Raw genomic sequence first — 20,091 nt, forward strand, 5'->3', positions numbered from 1 at the left:
CATTGGAAGAACTGATGCTGAGGCTGAAACTCTAATACTTTAGCCACCTCATGCGAAGAGTTGACTCATTGGAAAAGACCCTGATGCTAGGAGGGATGGAAGGCAGGAAGAGAAGGGGACGAGAGAGGATGAGATGGCTGGATGGCATCACCGACTTGATGGACATCAGTTTGAGTGAACTCCGGGAGTTGGTGATGGATAAGGAGGCCTGGCATGCTGTGATTCATGGGGTCACAAAGAGTTGGACACGACTGAGTGACTGAACTGAATTGAAGCATCATCTTGGGGGCTTCTCCAATGGCTCAGTGGTCAATAATCCACCTGCAGTGCAGGAGATGTGGTTTCAATCCCTGGGTCGGGAAGATTCCCTGGAAGAGAATATGGCAATCCACTCCAGTATTCTTGCCTGGAGAAACCCACAGACAGAGAAGCCTAATGGATTACAGTCCAAAAGGTCACAAGGAGTAAGACACAATTGAGCGACTGAGCACCAACGATAATTTTTTCCTCTGTTTCTATTATGTTTATTTGCTTTCCTCTCATTAAAGTAGCTAAATCTTTCTTCCAAAATACTGAAAAACAATAGACTGGCCAGTCCTGCCTTTGTTTTAACTTTAATGAGAATGAATTTGGTTTTATTTAATGTACTATTTGCAGTTAATTTATGTTATCCAGTTTTACCATGATTTAAATATTTCCTGCACTTCACAGTTGACTCAGTTTTTATCTATTTGATTTATTATGTTTTTCAATATTTATTAATATGAGCGTATAGTTTTTCTCCTTTGAATATTCTAAAAGTTATTCTTATATTAATCCTCAAGTTTATGAACTAAATTCATACTCTGTTAAGAAGCATTATATCTTTTAATCCACTGTTCGATGATATTTGATTAAATTTTATTTAGAATTTTTGCATTTCCCTCCATTTATGAATGAAATTGATCTTCATTTTTCATGTTTGATATTGGCATTTCAAAAAACTAGGACATAATACTTTTTCCCATTTATTATAAATGTTTATTTTTTCTAGTCTCATTGAGATGTAATTAATATGTAATATTGTGTTTGTTTAAGACCTACAGCATGTTCATTTGATATACTTGTATGTTGCAATATGGTTACCACTATGGGTTGGTTCACAGCCCCTTACTGTCAGATCACTCTACTTCTTTTTTGTGGTGAGAACATTTAAGATCCACTCTTAGCAACTTCCAACTATATGATACAGTATTGTTAACTCTATTCATAAAATTTAGGCTAGGCTTTTTTAAATTAATTGAGTGAATATCTACCTTAAAATTTTTTTTACAATTTCTTGTATAAAATTGAAGTTATCATTCCTTTAAAATCAAATAGAACTCTTCTATAAACTTCATACAATTGCATCTTTTTTATTGATAAAGATTTGACAGTCTTTTCACTTTCTTCTGGTGTTATTAGTCTGTTCACTTTTTCTAGTTTTTTTAGTCAAGCTTTATAATTTATGTTTTCCTAGTAAGGCATCCATGTCATTTAGCCTTTCAGATTTAACTGGTATAGTGTTACCTAAAGCATATTTGCAGATGTGAAATCCATTTTTACCTGTGATTTTATCATTCCTGTGTATGTAAATTGTTGACCCTTCTGTATCTTTCCATTTTCTCCTCATCTCTCTCTCTCCCTCCCAGCCCCTTTCTGAGAACCATCTCTTTTATTCTGATTTTATTTCTGAATCCTAATTTTATATTTGAATATATCTTTTATAGTTTTGTCTTTACCTGTTTTCATCTTATACTCTCTTGTTTTTTTTTTTAATTTTTCTATCTTTGTGGACTGAACTTATGGCTTATATATTTCCAGTATTTTTACATAGTAATAATTTAAAATTATTCACTTCCTACTGTGTGCAGTCCACCATGTACATGTACAACATCCCCATTTTTACATATAGAACTCTTGTATTTTCCTGAGAATTACTCCATCTTATGTTGTTCTCTCTCTTAAATGTTCTCCTTTGTATGACTCACTGTGTAGGTTTAAAATTCTCCATAAAGAAATTTGAGTGCTTAGAAATAAACATCCCTGAGTCAGTTAACATAAATATCTATAGCTAGGTATGCCCAAATTCTCAAGTTGACTGATCAGTTCAATTTGAATGATCCTTGATGTTTCTCCATCACCAACTCTGGGAGTTGGTGATGGACAGGGAGGCCTGGCATGCTGTGATTCATGGGGTTTCAAAGAGTCGGACACGACTGAGCAACTGAACTGAACTGATGTTTCTCCAGCCACTGAACAAAATCATGTGGCCAGTCTGAACAAAGGCATGTGAATTCTACACCATTAGCTCTCAAAATAGAGCAAGTATAGTTAAGTAGACGTGTTTTAAGTATAGTAGGCTGTATGACTTGGCTCTTGAGAGCATGGGATCTGAAGCTCAACTGTCAAAACTGAAGCCTTTGTTCTACACTTAGTTGCTCTGTGGCTTTGCCCAGGTACTTAGCTTTTCCATATTTTATAATCTATAAAATGGCCACAATGAAAATATCAACCTTTTATGATTTTTGTGAAGATTAAATGAGTTAATATATAGAGACCAATGTATATGTGTATGATGTATAATTATTAAAACATATTTTCATTATAAGGTAAAGCATGGATGTGTCCAAATGGGGATTTAAAGCTTTTACTCTGGGTCTGGGTTGTCTTCTGTTAAGCTGAAGTGTAAGCCAGTGAGCACTGTTGGGTAATTGTCATCTTATTAATTTTATTGCCTTTCTCAACAAGCCCAGGCTCCCGTTGACACATGCAGAGCAAGGCCTTGTTAAGATGCATGTTTACTTGTTGGCAGAGTTTCATGCCACCTTCAGGTCTGATCATTTTCAGGGCAGATTTAATTGACAGGGTTTTAGTTAGTATGAACTAGAAATAGCCTGTCTTGCAAGGTTGGTTTATTTTTGTTGAAGGAAGGTGGGTGTCAAACAATTGTGTTTACAAGGGAATTTGTTTCTTTGGTTTACTCCTCAGCAACCCTCCTATCTTCACAGTTTTTAAATTCCCACATGAGAAAGAAAATTTTGTCTACAATACCAGACTTGTTTGTTAAACATAAAAGGACATAAATCCTCCCTGGGTCCCCAGGGGTATGATAGAGAAAGGGAGTGATCATTATAAACCACTTAGCGCTATGTGCCTGTATCATGTTTCCTTGAGAAAGTGATGTTTGATTGGCCCTTAATGTAGGTTTAGTAAATCCCTTAAATACTGATGTGAGCAATTGTGCACATTGGAAATTAATACCTGAGAGTGTATTATAGGGATTACCGTGTCTCCAGAAAAGTCACCTGGGCATGTGTAGATTTCTGAACCTGAGATGATTGTTTTGTAATTTTACATTTATGGGTCAAACGTTGTTTGTTTTTCTTTCCTTCTGTTCATTTGGCTGAGGTTCACAGATAATCTTTATCATTGTTTTCTCTTTTCCTTTTCTTCCTAATATTTTGAACTGTGCTGTATTGTATCAGCCAACCAGCTTATGCAATGAAGTCCATATTCCAAACATGGCATTCTATAAGAAAAAAGAATTATTTCAAATTATTGTGGAAGACAGTTGGATTGACTGCATTAGTCCTTTTCTAACCATCAGATCAGATCAGATCAGTCGCTGAGTCGTGTCCGACTCTTTGCGACCCCATAAATTGCAGCACGCCAGGCCTCCCTGTTCATCACCAACTCCCGGAGTTCACTGAGACTCATGTCCATCGAGTCAGTGATGCCATCCAGCTATCTCATCCTCTGTCATCCCCTTCTCCTCTTGCCCCCAATCCCTCCCAGCATCAGAGTCTTTTCCAATGAGTCAAGTCTTCACATGAGGTGGCCAAAGTACAACCATACTCATAAACAATTTGGAGAAAAATACGGAATCAAGTGGCAATAATTTTTATGGTTTGTTTTGTTTTTCTGTTTTGAAAAAACCATGAGACATGGGGATGCATCCCAGGTAGATTTTCACTGGCTCTGTTTTAGATGATTTGACTATAATTTAAATTTTTAAAATGCTGTTTTTAGCAAGAGAATTTACTGTTTTGTCTCGTACAATTAATGGTAGAATATATGGATGAAATTTATAGTTATATTGTCATAGATTCCACTTTTGAAAAAAAAATCCTAAAATGCCTAATCTACCACAAAACAATTTGTAGCAAAACTTTTAAGTTCTACTATTTTTAAGGCAAAGGACATAGCATTTTTTAGACGTTCATCTCATTTAACTTCATGGAATGCAAAACTATGTAGAGCTTTAAAACACAGTGATAAATGTATGCCTCAGACTTGTATGAGCTTGTGAGAATGAATTGCCAGCTATCTCACTGCAAATCCAGAAATTGTTATAAAGATTAGGGCTATGTGTTTTTTTGAATGACATCAAATTCAGTAAAAAGTCTTCATGAAACAAGTAATAATGTACTTGACAGTGGTTTTTGTACAAGTTAGCTAAGACAAAGTTTAAGACTTATTTGTTCCTTAATACATGCTTAACATTTATAATCTAAATATTTCCTAGTGTGGTTAAAAACTCTTTTTACATACTTTTAAAAGGCTTACTTAAGAGATTAACACATATAATGTCGTGATTTTTTTTTTTTTTTTGGCTGTGCCACATGGCATTCCCTGAGCAGGAATCCGACCCCTATCCCTGCAGTGGAAACACAGAGTCCTAACCAATCAGCCATTGGGGAAGTCCAGTGGTGTTTCTTTTTTAACAGAAATCAAAAGGAAATTATGTACAGCAAAATAGTCATGTGAGTTGTTAATTTTAAGTTCCTTATAAATGATATTCTTATCTCTTGAGATGTTTCTGTTAGAAAGTGTTAGTTGCTCAGTGGCATCTGAGTCTCTGCAGCCCCATGGACTATAACCTGCCAGACTCCTCTGTCCTTGGAATTCTCCAGATAAGAATACTGGAGTGGGTAGCCATCTCCTTCTGCAGGGGATCTTCCAAATGTTGCAGGCAGATTCTTTACCATCTGAGCCATCAGGGAAGTTGCCTTAGAAAGACAGGTATTTTAAAAATGGCTGGAATAAGGATAATTCAGAAGGTTTGATTAACATACTATTATAAAAAGTGGAGAGTGAAAAAGTTGGCTTAAAGCTCAACATTCAGAAAACGAAGATCATGGCATCCGGTCCCACCACTTCATGGGAAATAGATGCGGAAACAGTGGAAACAGTGTCAGACTTTATTTTTCTGGGCTCCAAAATCACTACAGATGGTGACTGCAACCATGAAATTAAAAGACGCTTACTCCTTGGAAGGAAAGTTATGACCAACCTAGATAGCATATTCAAAAGCAGAGACATTACTTTGCCAACAAAGGTTCGTCTAGTCAAGGCTATGGTTTTTCCTGTGGTCATGTATGGATGTGAGAGTTGGACTGTGAAGAAGGCTGAGCGCCGAAGAATTGATGCTTTTGAACTGTGGTGTTGGAGAAGACTCTTGAGAGTCCCTTGGACTGCAAGGAGATCCAACCAGTCCATTCTGAAGGAGATCAGCCCTGGGATTTCTTTAGAAGGACTGATGCTGAAGCTGAAACTCCAGTACTTTGGCCACCTCATGCGAAGAGTTGACTCATTGGAAAAGACTCTGATGCTGGGATGGATTGGGGGCAGGAGGAGAAGGGGATGACAGAGGATGAGATGGCTGGATGGCATCACTGACTCAATAGACGTGAGTCTGAGTGAACTCCGGGAGTTGGTGATGGACAGGGAGGCCTGGCGTGCTGCGATTCATGGGGTCACAAAGAGTCAGACATGAATGAACGACTGATCTGATCTGATATATAGATAATCAACAAGGACCTACTGTATAACATAGGAAACTATACTCACCATCTTATAATAACCTACCATGGAAAAGAATCTGAAAAACAATAGATCTATATGTATAACTGAATCACTGTCCTGTACACCTGCAATTTACACAGCATTGTAAGCCAACTATATGCTGATAAAAACTAAATAATTTTCTTAAAAAAAGATCTGAAGTAGTGTTTTGATCTTATGCGTTCACCCAACCAGCTGATTGAAAATGACTTCATAATTGCCAGGTCCCAGGAGAGCTTCTTGGTTTTTACCCTCTTTGGTCCTCTTTGGTGTAGATGATCTGCCCACTTCTGCTTGGATGGACCCTGTCCCTCCCTTTTTTCTTGGTTCTGTGTCATTTGTCACAGTGGTTTTCCTGCTGCTTCCCTGATGGCTCCTTTTCAGGCTCTTTTTGTTAAAAGTTCTTCCTTCCTACCCACACTTGAGATGATGTGGTTTCCTGGCATCCTCAGGTGTACTGGGATCCTGTGTCTATATTGCTCCCTCACTGAAACTTCCAATAGCTGCCCTGTAGGCTGCAAACTCAGATGCCCGTGTGGGCAAGTGATGGAGATCAGTGAAGATCTGGGTACTAAAAAAAAAAGCACCATAGAAACTAGACAGGGTTTTTTAAAGAAACTAGACAGGGGTTTTTAAAAACTGGAAAGAGCATGTTCCCTGGCCTAGCCTCCATTTCCATGAAGGAGTAAAGGCCATCCTGACCTCAGGTAGTGAACAATCTATGTGCCTGACACACAGGTGCTGGGGCGAGGCTGTGAGTGAGAGAAAGGCCCCTCCTCTCCTGGAGTGGATGCCAGTTCTACAGACCTGAGCCCACAAGGAGCCACACCAGGGCAAAGAATACTTGAACATCTGGCAAAGACCAGATGTTCAAGTTTGTTTTAAGAAAGCCTGAAATTCAGATTTTTCTGTGAAATTCAATTTTTTCCAAATGGTGATTTACAGGCAGGAAAACCCAACTATTTTATGATTTCATGTATATGTGGAATCTTAAAAAAAAAAAAAAAGATATAAATGAGCTTATTTCCAAAATGGAAATACACTCACAGACATAGAGAACAGAATTATGGTTACCAAAGGGAAAAGAGCAGGGGTGGGAAGGGGCAGGAAGGGGTGATGGGAGATAAGTCAGTAGGTTGGGGTGAACATATACAGGACTGTGCATAAAACCCATAAACCTCAAGGACCGACGGTAGAGCACAAGGAACTCTACTCACTATATTGTAAAAATCTATAATGGAAAAGAATCTGAATATATATATATATATATGTATATATGTAGAACTGAATCACTTTTCAAGTACACTTGAAATTATTAGGTTATAAATTAACTATACTTGAATTAAAAATGAAAAAAATACAGGTAGTGCCTAAAAGATTAATTAATTAAATGTTGACCTAAATATTTTAAAGTAACATAGAACCTCTTTAAACTGTGCTTCCCTGCTTTCAACACTGGTCTAAAAAATAACATTCTCACATTTGACCCTGGAATCCCAAGGTGGCCTCACCTGCACCTGTCCTCTCAGCTTGAGCTCCATCCTGTGCTCACAGACAACCAGCCAGGCCCTGGGGTTCTTCTGTTACATCCTCAGGATTGTGCTTCTTGCTAGAATGCCTTCCCCCAACTCTTCCCCCCAGCAGCCCAGATGCTGCCTTGTAAGCCGACCCTAATCTCACCGTGTAGGGTTTCCCTCACCCTGCCAGCATTCCACAGTGTTTCCTACGCATTCTCATTAGAGCACCCGCCAGGGTTTAATGGACCCTGAGCCCACAGGAGCTGTGGTTTCATATTTGCACCCTGAGAGTCTAGCCAAACACTTTGTACCAAGTCCATGCTTCACAAATACTCACAGAATGATTGACCAGCCTGAAACCAGCTCTCTGCAAACTAGTCCTGGTGGTGACGTCTATCAGCTAGTTTCCCTCCCAAGCACAGAGCAAACATACTCTGTGAATAGCAGCTTTGTTCCACATGGAAACGATCTTGATATAAACATTACTCTTTGATTTAAAATGCTGGTTATCAACTTTTGTACCAGATATGTCTGAAATAACCACCCAGTCTGTTTTACCCCCGTCTTCCTCCCCTGTGCTCCACTTATTGTTCCCACCACACACTTAGAGCAGGCTCCTGGGATGGTTGTCCTAAGGAGGCTTATGCATTTGTAATTTATATCCTGGACTTGTCATGTGATAGAGCAGAAGTGCTCTCTCCCTTTGGTATTTGAGTTCTTCTCATTTATGCTTTCAAACTCTCAGGGTTATAGGTATGGAGTAGGGGCAATATGTGCTGGGTAGGGATGTGGGGCAAACTGTTAACTGGCAGCTGTATAGCACAACGCTTTCAGCACTGCTCAGGAACTGTTCCATTTCCCTTTTCTCAGAATATCCCTGTGAGTCAGGTTGCACTATCCTATTTAAGGACAAGAAAAATTAGGTTGGAACAGGGATAGTTTCCATTAGAGAGTTCTGGCTAATTATTTAGAATAGGATTTATAAGTATAATTGGTTTGTTATGCACTTTGTCCTTTTTCAACATTTTTTTCTTCTGTAAATTCTATACTATGCAAAATATATTAATTTTCGTTGTCTGGTATATACTGGTTTTAGACTTTCTAAAAAAAATCTACCAATAGTTTTCATCCACGCCAGACCTCCCTTAAGAAAAATTTGGCAATGTCCTAAGAATTCTGAAATGCAGTTCATAACAGTGATCCTCTATTTATATATGCAATTGTTTAAAAATAGATATAAAGGCCTACATGCTATGTAAAGTTGACATAACAGCAGTAATTTATATTAAAATAATGCATTTAAGTACATAGATACACATGCCTAATTGCACAAAAATGAAGTAGTCAGATGTTTGTATCTTTTAAGTAACAGACTCATTGTGTATACGATAGCTATGGTAATAGACTAAATGGGTATGTCTAATTGTTTTCATCATGATGCAGAGTATAAGTCATGCTCCTGTTAGTGGTTTGATTCTCTAGAATAGTAATTCTTTTTCCAAAGCATAGACACTTCGTTCAACTTATTTGATAGTTGAATGTCTAGAAAATTGGGTTTAAACTAAACCTTTGAAACATATTTGCTTTTATATGTGAGACAGTATTATGTTGCAAACTCAGATGGACAATAGCAAGAATGTTGCTTATGTGAATGTCCAGTGAACTGTTTGAAAGGCCTGGAGGGTGTGGAGTGAATACCCGTTTTCTGGACTCTCCTGTGTTGGGTGTCCAGGGACCTTGCCCTCCTCATCCACCATCACTGAGACAACCTAAAATGCCTCTACACATTTCTGGAACATTCTATAAGGCAACTCTGCTCTCCATGAGTACCACTGATCGAAACCTTCAAACCCAAGGTAACAGTGGTTAGAGAAGTATTAGTCATTCACTGCTTAGGTTTAAGATGCCATGTGTAATGCAGTGTAAACTAGAACCACAAGAGAATTGAATCGTTTCTTCAAGAGTTTTACAGCCTAGCCAACTAGATGTATCACGTGCATATATGTAGTTAAATGTTGAAAATATGTGTTTGACAGAAAGAGAAAGACGTCTGTGAGCTGAGGACACACGAAGGTCTCACAGAGGCAATGTAGTACGGAGTGGGATTTGGAGAATATGTATATAATGAAGAGGCTCTAGAAAAGCTTGGACACAGATGAGGATAGGGAGCAAGGAATCTGACCAGGTGAAGGAGTTACTGCCGGAAAGTGTTGGACAATAATCATGGAAATTAAGAGTAGAGCAAAACTGCCATATCCAAATGGAAATTAAACTGAATAATTCATAAATTGTCAGATATGGTTGCTACATACAAAATGTCTAAGTTTGACGTGGCTGTTTAGTGAATTTGGAGTTCCTTACCAACAAGAATGGAGGGCTTAGAATAGAAGACTCATCTTTCTTTAATTGAGAATGCTTTTTCAGTTGTGTCTCATCTTTGGCATATTTTATTCTATTTACACAGTTAAATTTGAGATGAACTCACTCCCTTGAATTCTTAAAATAACAGGTCATGGTTTTATGTCTCTTTTCTCCTGGTCTCTTGCAGGTATGATTTTGTAGAGGTTGAAGAACCAAGTGATGGAACCATTTTAGGGCGCTGGTGTGGGTCTGGCAGTGTGCCAGGAAAGCAGATTTCTAAAGGAAATCAAATCAGGATCAGATTTGTATCTGATGAGTATTTTCCCTCGGAGCCCGGGTTCTGCATCCACTACAACATTGTCATGCCAGTAAGTACCACTTAGAGATGCCCCTATGTATGCATTTCAGACTTGGTTATTTATTTTTCCCCTCTCAAACACGAGATTAAGGAAAACCAAGAACCAAAAACTGTCTCTGGCTTGATGTTTTTTCATAAGTGTCACTATAGTTATCACAAATAACGTGCGTGTTGTCACTTTAAGTCTTTAGTGTCTGTATTGCCTTAAGAGTTAGTGCTTTTATATGATGTTTTATTTTTTTCTCCCCCATTAAGGTGACATTGTTCTTTCTATTTCTTTCCATAACCACCAAAAGTTGATTTTTTTAGGTGGGTCCCTTACAAATACATCCATGACATTTTTCATCTTTTTTTTTTTTTTGGAAAATGGCCTGGCGTGCTGTGATTCGTGGGGTCGCAAAGAGTCGGACACGACTGAGCGACTGAACTGAACTGAACTGAACTGAAACTCCCTATTGGAGAAGGAAATGGCAACCCACTCCAGTGTTCTTGCCTGGAGAATCCCAGGGATGGCAGAGCCTGGTGGGCTACCGTCTATGGGGTTGCATAGAGTCGGACATGACTGAAGCGACTTAGCAGCAGCAGCAGCAGCAAACTCCCTAGTGGCTCAATAGTAAAGAACCCACCTGCCAACCCAGGAGATGCGGGTTCAATCCCTGGGTTCGAAAGATCTCCTGAAGAGGGAAATAGGAAACCACTCCAGTGTTCTTGCCTGGGAAATCCCCATACACAGAGGAGCCTGGTGGGCTACAGCCCATGGGCACACAAAAGAGTCACACACAATTTAGCAACTGAACAACAACAAAATGTGTTAAATATTCTTTTCAAATCAATGTTTTAGTAAAATATATATTTTAAAAGCAGTAATCTCAATTTTCCTACTTATCTTAATGTTTATCCTGGTTAAATAATATTTATGTCCTTTGTGCCCCAATAGGGAAGTTTCAAAATTCTTACAGGAATTTAAGAAATCTATTTTCTCTGATTATAATTGTTACTCTATTTTCATTTGTGTCACAATTTCTTGTACCCTTTATGTATTATTGTAAACATTTGTATCTATTTATTGCACTATAACAAAAGTATTGAAATCATTTTGGCTATTTTTATCCCATTCTACTTATAATAGCAATTCAGAAGTACAAATGTGATGTCCCCTAGTATACTACTCAAATATGATCACCATCACCACTTAAAACAGTATAAAATTGATACCATTAATGGTTTTGACAGATTTAGCAAATCATTGCACACTGGGAGCACAGTATGGTGTGAATTACATGCTTTAGTTAATACGTATATCCTAACTGTTTATAAAAGAATATACCTAGCACACTAGCAATTCATGAGGTAATTTAGAAAATATGGAATCAATATTTTGCTTAATATATTTGTATTATAACATTAAACAGAAGTTTCCCTTTTTGATTACCCACACTCAGTTCTGGAAATACTATTTAAGCCACTGATTAAATTGTGAAATTAAGTGTTATTTGAGATACATCTGAAATGAAATAACAAAATTTAAATTAAAGCTGGAAAATGAAAATTTTATTTATTTAGTAACAGAATTGTTTATTGTGTGCAATTTAAGATAAGGGAGATATTTCTAAAATATATGTTATGAATTTTGTATGGTAACTTTCGATCAGTCTCCTTATATAGATTATTTAAGGTATCTTTATCTTAAATATACAGTAGCTTTAATAAAATTTAATAATTTCATCTAGAAAAGTGTTAATGGTAGACAAAGATGAACTTATTTAAAAATGCATTGATACTGTGATTTTTAGCTTGAATGAAGCCACTGGAAATTTATCATCCTTTCACAGTACTCTGCTTCACAGAATTTGTGAGTTTAATATTTGTTTTAAGTCTAAAATAGCCTTGGAGGCCATGGCTACACTTTCACAAAGTTATGCAGTCCATATTTTCAGTTTGGGTTTTAGCACAGCTAATATTCTTATATATTTAAATATGAAACAATCAAATTTTGCTATAAAACATAATGATAGATCTTGAATCATATAGAAGATTTGATTTACCCCAAACCTGTAACAAAAATAAACTTGAAACTGATAAGTTATTTGTATTTTAAATCAGCTAGCATCTTCATATTATGTTGATAGCAACCTATTATCATCCTGCAGAATAAGACATGAAAGTGAAAACATATGTATGCCCACACCAATGGTTGTCTTTTTCTGATTTTATGGTCTCATGAGTTTTCTGATTGTGTAGCCCATGCAGTTGTGTGGAGGAAATTAAATATATAAAGACAAAAACAGGAAATGTACAAAGCCTCGTTTAGTCCCAGCCCCGTTACAGTTTTTCAGTAAGTGGTTGAGCATTGAGTTGACCATGCAACACAGTCACCTCAGCTTAACTTGTAACAGCAGGTTCACTGACACTTGTGTTTCTATATGTAAGTGTATGTCAGATTCCTGAGCCTGGAGATGAGATAAAGACATATAGAAGATCTGCTGTAAGTACCACCCATCCTCTGGACCAGAAAGGGTCTTGCCCCCTGAATTTGACTCGTTACCAGAGATTCACTGTGACTAATACCAGGAACTTCATTTCCAGATTCTGGGTGGAAAGGGTGTCAATCACTGATCGCATCATCAAAATTAAACTCAGTGCATTTTTAGATCATTATTGAAATAGCTGAATGAATTGTAAATATGGACTTTGGGGGCTGGGGGTTGACAAACTCCTGGGCTCTGTTGAGCCGTGTCTTTCTTTGTATCTAAGTTGCCCAGTGATGGCTGCCTGGGAAAAACAGCACAGGAGCCCTTATTCTAGTTTGCTTTCTGCTTAGAAAGCCAGCAAGCTAGGGACAGAGAAATGAGAGAACAGGACAGTGGTTCCTGCATTGCCTTATGTGATGTGGTGATTTCAGTCTTGCCAGATTGCTCTCTGGAGTGATCATTGGTACATGAATTGTACCGTGTCACAAGCTTTCTTTCAGGTTTAAGTTTTCTCTGACAGTTTATCTGCCATTCCTTCCTTTATCCTTTGTCCTAATTGCATGCACCCATCTCTCTTCCCATGCAGCCACACCCATTCTGCTCTCAATAACTGCCTGAAGTTGCTAGGTGAAAATTTGACAAGTAATTTTGCTTTGCAACTTCACGGAGTGTTTTGAATTATCACCATGCATCGCTAATGGCACCCCTCCCTGCCTGTCCCTCTGCCCCGTTGCATCCTTGCCAACAGGACAGCATCCATCAGTCTTATCTGTGTATCAGTGAAGGAAAGCCTCAGGGGGAAAGATTGCCTTTTGGAGCATAGGCTTTAAAGTTCTGTGGCATTTGCTCAGGGGCAAGTGCTCCTCTGAACCCCTGGATCATCACTCATACTTTTTTTTTTCTTCCTTTTTTGGCCAGAGATGAACTTCATAATTAGCTCCCCCAGCTCCCCAGAGGCCATAGTCCCACTGACTGTAAACTCATCAGTGCAAGGTAGAGCCAAGGGGCCACTGGCCTGATGGCTTCTCGGTTTTGTACTAAAGACGATATTCAGCACAGGTCCCGAGTGGGCTCTGAACTTCGTGCCTTGAGGTTTGTCGCTGTGCAGCTGCTCAGTGGTACCTCATCCTCCATTGCTCCTGGAGGGTCTGTGAACCCCATGGAGCTGCCTCATTTACTGTATGTTGCACAGTAGTAATGACTCATAAACCAGAAAACTGAACAATAGAGTAATGACACCAAATATTCTCCTTGGCCTGGTGTGTTATGTTCTATTGCCAAGGACCATGATGCTTACCCTCTTTAAAGAATGGAATTGGCATCTTTTTTGGTTGGAGACTAGACACCCAAGTAGTTAAATTAGTGCCTACTTATGATGTCATGTGCATTGATGTACATAGTCATCGTTCCTGCTTTTTAATAATTATCTGAATGAATATTTTGCATCTTTTCATACATAGAAAACTGTGGAGTATAATAGCACTTTTCTGGGATAATTATAAAGAAAGTTTATTTTAATATCTTTTGTATTTAACAAATAAGATTGAACTCTGCAGTCCTTTTTTGGGAGCTTGAATGAATATTTGATTCTAGTCAGCCTTTAAAATTCCATGGCTCTGATCACCATACATCTTAGCAGGAGAGTTTTAATGCATTAGTTAAAATTCTCAGAAGCAGTTTTTGTCACACGTGTTTCCATTAACAATTGTGCTTACCTTTGTAAGATGATTCACCCACTATCTTTCACTCCACTAGTGAATGAGAGCATACAGTGAAACAAGGGATCCCTTACTATTGTGAACAAAGTGATGCTGGTCTGGGTCTCCCACCTTGTAGGCAGATTTTTTACCATCTGAGCCACAAGGGGAGTCCTTAGTATATTTTACATGTATTGTATATAGATATTCTTTCCTTTGAAATATTAAACTTCTAATACTTTTTCTTGATTCCCAGGTACCTTAGACTAAGACATAAATAAAATTCATCTTCCCATTTTGCTCTTTCAAGTAGATATTATAGACTAAGTGTTAGTTTAGGGAAAAACTTAGCATAAGATATATACCTGAAACTATATGGCTAGTTGTTAAGAGCTTAAAAAGTACTAACAGATTGACTACACACATTAAAAATTTTAGAATTTTCATGCAGTTTTCAAGAATTATTTGTGGAAATGTATATTCTCCAGTCATGCTCCATTAATAAGTAATGGAAAAGAAAACCAGGGCAAAGGATATATATTCAGCTTTCCAGTGGTGCATAAGGAGTTAATAATGTCTTTGATTTTTGTTTCCTTTATGCTAGAAGAGAGGGGAAAAAAGGCCCGGTAGATTAGCAGTGAGAGATTGTTTGGGAAGAAATGAAGCAAAACTGAAATAAAACAGTGCAAGCTTGTTTCTGTTTGGAGGCCACACACATTGAGAGCCAGTGCACATTTCAGATCTCTTAGAAAGAAAAGAAAATTTCTTGTTTAATTTTGGAGTAATTTATAATAGAGTATGTATGTTTTACTTTGTGTACTGTAGTATAAGCACCATTATTTTAAAATGTTAAACCTACAAAGGCTGAAAAATAACATCTTTTTTCATATCAAAAACTTTGTGAAAAGTTTTATTTTTTAAAAAATCTTGGCCTTCATGTAAAATATGTATCATATTTTTTGTTAACCAAGAAACAGTATTTATTTTTAAAATATGTATTTGTTGGGCAGTTACATCACAAAACCATACCTGTTTTTGAAACAAAATGTATAAATCCAGATCTGAATATTTTTAATGGTTTTATTTATATAGAGAGCTATTCTTCTTGAGGATAATATTACTTGTAATCCATACTTTTTTAATGGTTCTGAGTTTTGAGGACTCTTTTTCTCCAATCTGGTTAGTATTTTGAAGGGTGATTAAACTACTGCTGTTTTCTTTCAAAATGGTTTTATTGAATATTATGTTTTAAAGAGTTTTAACCTAAGCATTCTGATCAGAAGTGGTAACAGTATTTTCAACAGTTTATTTGCTCTCCTTTTCAATTTAATGACTGGATCAGTTTAGATCAAAAACATAGATATTAGAGCTGCTACCATACCACTTGACTCCATATAATTTTTCAATTTATTTATTTATTTATTTGGCCATTGGGTCTTAGTTGTGGCACACGTGTTCCTCACTGCATCCTGCAGGATCTTTTGTTGTGGCACACACACTCTCGTTGTGGCTCACAGGCTTAGGCTTAGTAGTTGTGGCACCTGGGTTTAGTTGCCCCATGGCACATGGGATCTTAGTTCCTTGACCAGTTATCAAACCCACATCTCCTGCATTGCAAGACGGATTCTTAACCACTGGACCACCTGGGAAGTCCCCTTGACTCCATATATTTTGATCTTCTTTCCTTTATTGTCTGAAAATAAAGGAAAGGAGGAGGAGGGTGGAATATGAATGAATCGAAGCCTTCTTTAATACAATCCCATGCAACTCATCTTCCCTTTAAGTTGCTTCCAAATTTGTTCCATTATTAGTATGATTTTAATTTTAATTTTCTTAAATTACCAAAGGTTATTGTTTAATCTTTTTACATTTTTATTGAAATACAGTAGATTTATAGTGTTGTGTTAATTTCTTCTGTACAGCAGAGTGATTCCGTTATACATATCTGTATAGATATAGATATATTCTTTTCTTATGTAATCTTTTCCATTATGGTCTATCACAGTATATTGAACCTAGTTCCCTGTGTTACTTTTTCTTTTTTCATATGTATAACTGGCACCTGTTGGATATCACACGTTTTATTCTTACTAGTAAAATTATACCCAGAGATGGATGTATGTGGGAGAATGAGTGTAAGTATGACAACCACTTGCAGCCCAGCGTGTGCTCTCCTGACCCAGTGAGCTTTCCTGCGAAGTACGTGTGGGAAGTGAAGGGGCGACGGGTTGGGAGCAGAGGGTGTGTGGTTTCCACCCGGCAGGCTCAGAGGACACTTGAGGCCTGAGGGGCCATTGAGGAATGCATGACTGATCACCAAAGGAGTTATTAATTATGCAGGATGAGGGGTACAGAGCCACTCAGTGAATATTGGCCTTGGGGGCAAGAAAGGAGGGAGGAGATGTTTTCCACCCCTTCTGGATATGCCAGTAGGTTTATCACTATTATGATCTTGTCAAGAAGAGGCTTACCTGAAGGCCAGATTTGCTTTTATGTTGTTCAGTTTAAGAAAAATTCCAGCTAACTCTCAAACAAGGCATCAGATTCATTGGTTCACTTTCTCAGGGGAAGGAAAAATAAATAAATAAATAACAGTATTGTAACCCAAGTCCCATAGGAGAGAAAATGTCAAAATGTATTCAAGATTTTTAAGAATCATAAATCTTCATAACAAACTGCATTGCATTCCTATGTTATTATATTAAACTGATGTGAACAAATAAAAATTTAGGTTTAAACCTTTTAAAATTAAATTTTATTTACCTTAAGAGAGAATTAAGAGAAAAATGTGTTCTTAGAATTTTTTTTGTAGCAAAGAATGCAAGAAGTATTTTAAGTATAATATGTCTACACTAGAGTCTGGAACACATTGGAATGATTTGATTTTTATTAAAATATACAACTTACTTGTATATTTATGCAGGGAGTCTTGAGGTGACAGTGTTTTTTTGCATCAAAGAAATTATACAATTGCTGCAGAGACTAAACTCTTACTTGGCTAAGAGCTGTTAAATATATTTTTACACCCACCCTCCAACCCTTGGACACAGAGCTCCCTTTCACGTGAAGAGTATGGGCTGTCTTCCATTTCTGCTGATGTTTTTTGTTCCAGTTAATTCCGAGCTATCTAAGAAACAATCTCACAGATAGAATGATTTGTAGTTGGAAAGAAAAGGCAGTTGCTAAAACTGCAGAAACGGTAAAAGGCAGACAGATCATTTTAAGTTAATATACCCAAGTGGGTTATAAATTAGAATTTAGACTAATTGAAAGTTTGGAGTTTGATTCATATTTTCACATCAAAAGCCACAAAGATTTAAAAGCTTAGGGTCAACACAGCAATCTAAATCCAATGGAGAGAACTGCTCTCTAGAAGTAAGTTTGTCACCATTTAAAATGACAAAATAGATATGTTTTCTTCAATATCCCCATCCATGTTCCTGATAATTCTTTTCTTTTAGCATTTATTGAAGAATATGTGATGAGATATTTTGTTATGAGAAAATTCATAGATGTATATGGTATTGCCCTGTGTCTCTTAAGAGCCTCTCTTGCTTTGGAGAAGAAATATATACTGTACAATATTTGTACAATACGTGTACAAAATATACCTGTACAAGTATTTGTGTGTGTCAGTATGTCCTACAAGTAGCTGGAAAGATTTTGAGAAGGAAGAGAGGCCACTGTTGAGAGCAGAGGATATCATAACTCTTAAAGAAAACCAAACAAACCAGCAAACAAATAAAAACCTGGGAATTATCTAGCATAAATTTGATAGCAACTATATAATAAATATCTCTCAAGAACTTATTAAAAATGTATATTATCAGATGTCAGAGTTTATGATTCTCTTTTTCTGGAGAAAAATAAAATTATCTGCATTTTCATCAAATGTGCTTAGAGATTCTGATCCGAGACGATCTCACACTGAATTAGAGGGAGGAGTATGCTCTAAACCACAAACTGAGCAGGATACAGAGAGTTTTACTACAAGATGTTGGGGAAATGCTTTTTTATATTCAAACAAGCATGAATATTTTATGGGTAGACTGGAGACTCTGCTTGCATATTTTATAGCTAACATGCCCATGTGTTCTCTATTTTTCCAGATTTCAAAAAAGAGTGAGATTTTCCTTTAGAATTAGATGGATATATTTCAATTTTTTTCCAATTATTCCAGTGAGATTTTTTTTTCATGATTTCAGTTTGTAGTACTTGCTTTTATTGTACCAACTTTTTCTGAGCTTCCGATTAAAACCCATCAAGTTTGTCAACTGTCAGTGTCTGTTATGCCTGGAGCTACGATGCATGACCACCTGCCATCTTTTCTGGGTTAACACTAGCTTGTCTGATAATTTGCAGATGGCGAAGGCCCAGCACCAAGGCACCGTTCCAGGATACATGTTTTTTTCTCGGGTGTGATGAGGGTGATGAGACACTGCCAGTTAAACAAGACTGTCCCGACCATCAAGAAACATTCTTTCATTCTTCCTGTACGCTTTGACATGCAATCTTAATTTTGTCAGAGTTACAGTTGCTTGTCTTTAAAAAGCAGCTCTTCTTGGGCTAGTTACACACTTGGCCGTTCCCATGCCCCTTTTCTCTACCCAACTGTTGTCCTTTGGAGGCAGGCACTTCTGGTTCCTTTAAGTCAGCAGCTCCCAGGGACCAATTTCATGGAAGACAATTTTTTGCACAGACTGTGGAGTGGGGGATGGTTTTCAGGATGATTCAAGCACATCATATTGTATTTATTTATTTATTTTCGGCTGTGCTGAGTCTTCCTTGCTACGTGCAGGCTTTCTCAAGTTGCAGAGAGTGGTCGCTCTTCTCTAGTTGCAGTGTGCAGGTTCCTCATTGCAGTGCTTTCTCTTGTTGCAGAGCACGGGCTCTAGGCATGTGTACTTCCGTAGTTGAGGCACTCAGGCTTAGTCCCTCTGTGGCATGTGGGATCTTCCCAGACCAGGAATTGAACCTGTGTCCCCTGCATTGGCAGGCAATTCTTATCCACCATGCCAGCAGGGAAGTCCAAAGCGTGTTACATTTCCTGCACACTTTATTTCTGTTATTATTAGATCAGCTCCACTTCAGATCATCAGGCCTTAGATCCTGGTGTTAAGTGATGCTCTTAGAATTGACCTTCAGGTCACCGGCGTTTGTTGCTACTTCTTGCTTCTTTGGTTTTAAGAACTGTTTGTGAGCGTCCTTGACTTCATGTTCTAAAGGTGAGGCCTGCACACTCTTTCACCCTCCTGCTTCCACACCTGTGGACACCTCCCGTCCCCTCCCCTGCACCCCCCTACCCTCTGTTGGATCCTAACTATGTCCAGATCCAGATGCATTGTGTACATCATGGCAGCCACGCAATCATTTCTCACAGCTAAGCCATGAAGTATGCTGTGACAGCGTCTCCTTTCTTGCCCTCTGTTTTGTTTTGTTTTCCTTAGAGCTATATCGGTTGGGGACTTGCTTATCTTTCTATATATTTATCACTGATTAATCCCCAAATCACTCCTCAAATTGTGTGAATCTGCTCCCTGTGTAGTCAGATGCATTAAGTTTCCCAATAAATTCATCTTCCAGAAGAAATCCCTGCAGGAACAGTCGGTCTGCTTCTCTGTGGGCTGGCTGCCCTTTACCTGCTGCCCAGCCATCATCCTTGGGGCTTTGCCTCCACCACTATCCTGAGCATTCCCTTTGCTGTTGTCTTAAATTAGATCCCTTGTTTGCCGGATCTTTTGTCTTCCTCTCTTTTACTTTACTTCCTTATTTGGGAAGGGAGCAAAAGCCCCATGAATTTACTGAGAAAAAAGGAGTATCAT

At 37.8% G+C, this 20,091-nt stretch overlaps 1 protein-coding gene across 3 annotated transcripts in view; it reads left to right on the top strand.

Annotated features, from left to right (window-relative positions):
• Window positions 1–20,091, top strand: part of PDGFC (platelet derived growth factor C) — a 253,425-nt gene that overhangs the window by 181,369 nt on the left and 51,965 nt on the right. For all 3 annotated transcript variants that reach the window (XM_024977618.2, XM_002694441.6, XM_005217687.5), the window contains one exon: window positions 9,931–10,111. In XM_024977618.2, the coding sequence (XP_024833386.1) occupies window positions 9,931–10,111 (181 nt within the window). The remainder of the gene's footprint in view (window positions 1–9,930; window positions 10,112–20,091) is intronic.

This window comes from Bos taurus, chromosome 17 (assembly GCF_002263795.3).
Source record: "Bos taurus isolate L1 Dominette 01449 registration number 42190680 breed Hereford chromosome 17, ARS-UCD2.0, whole genome shotgun sequence".
Classification (NCBI taxonomy): Eukaryota; Metazoa; Chordata; class Mammalia; order Artiodactyla; family Bovidae; genus Bos; species Bos taurus.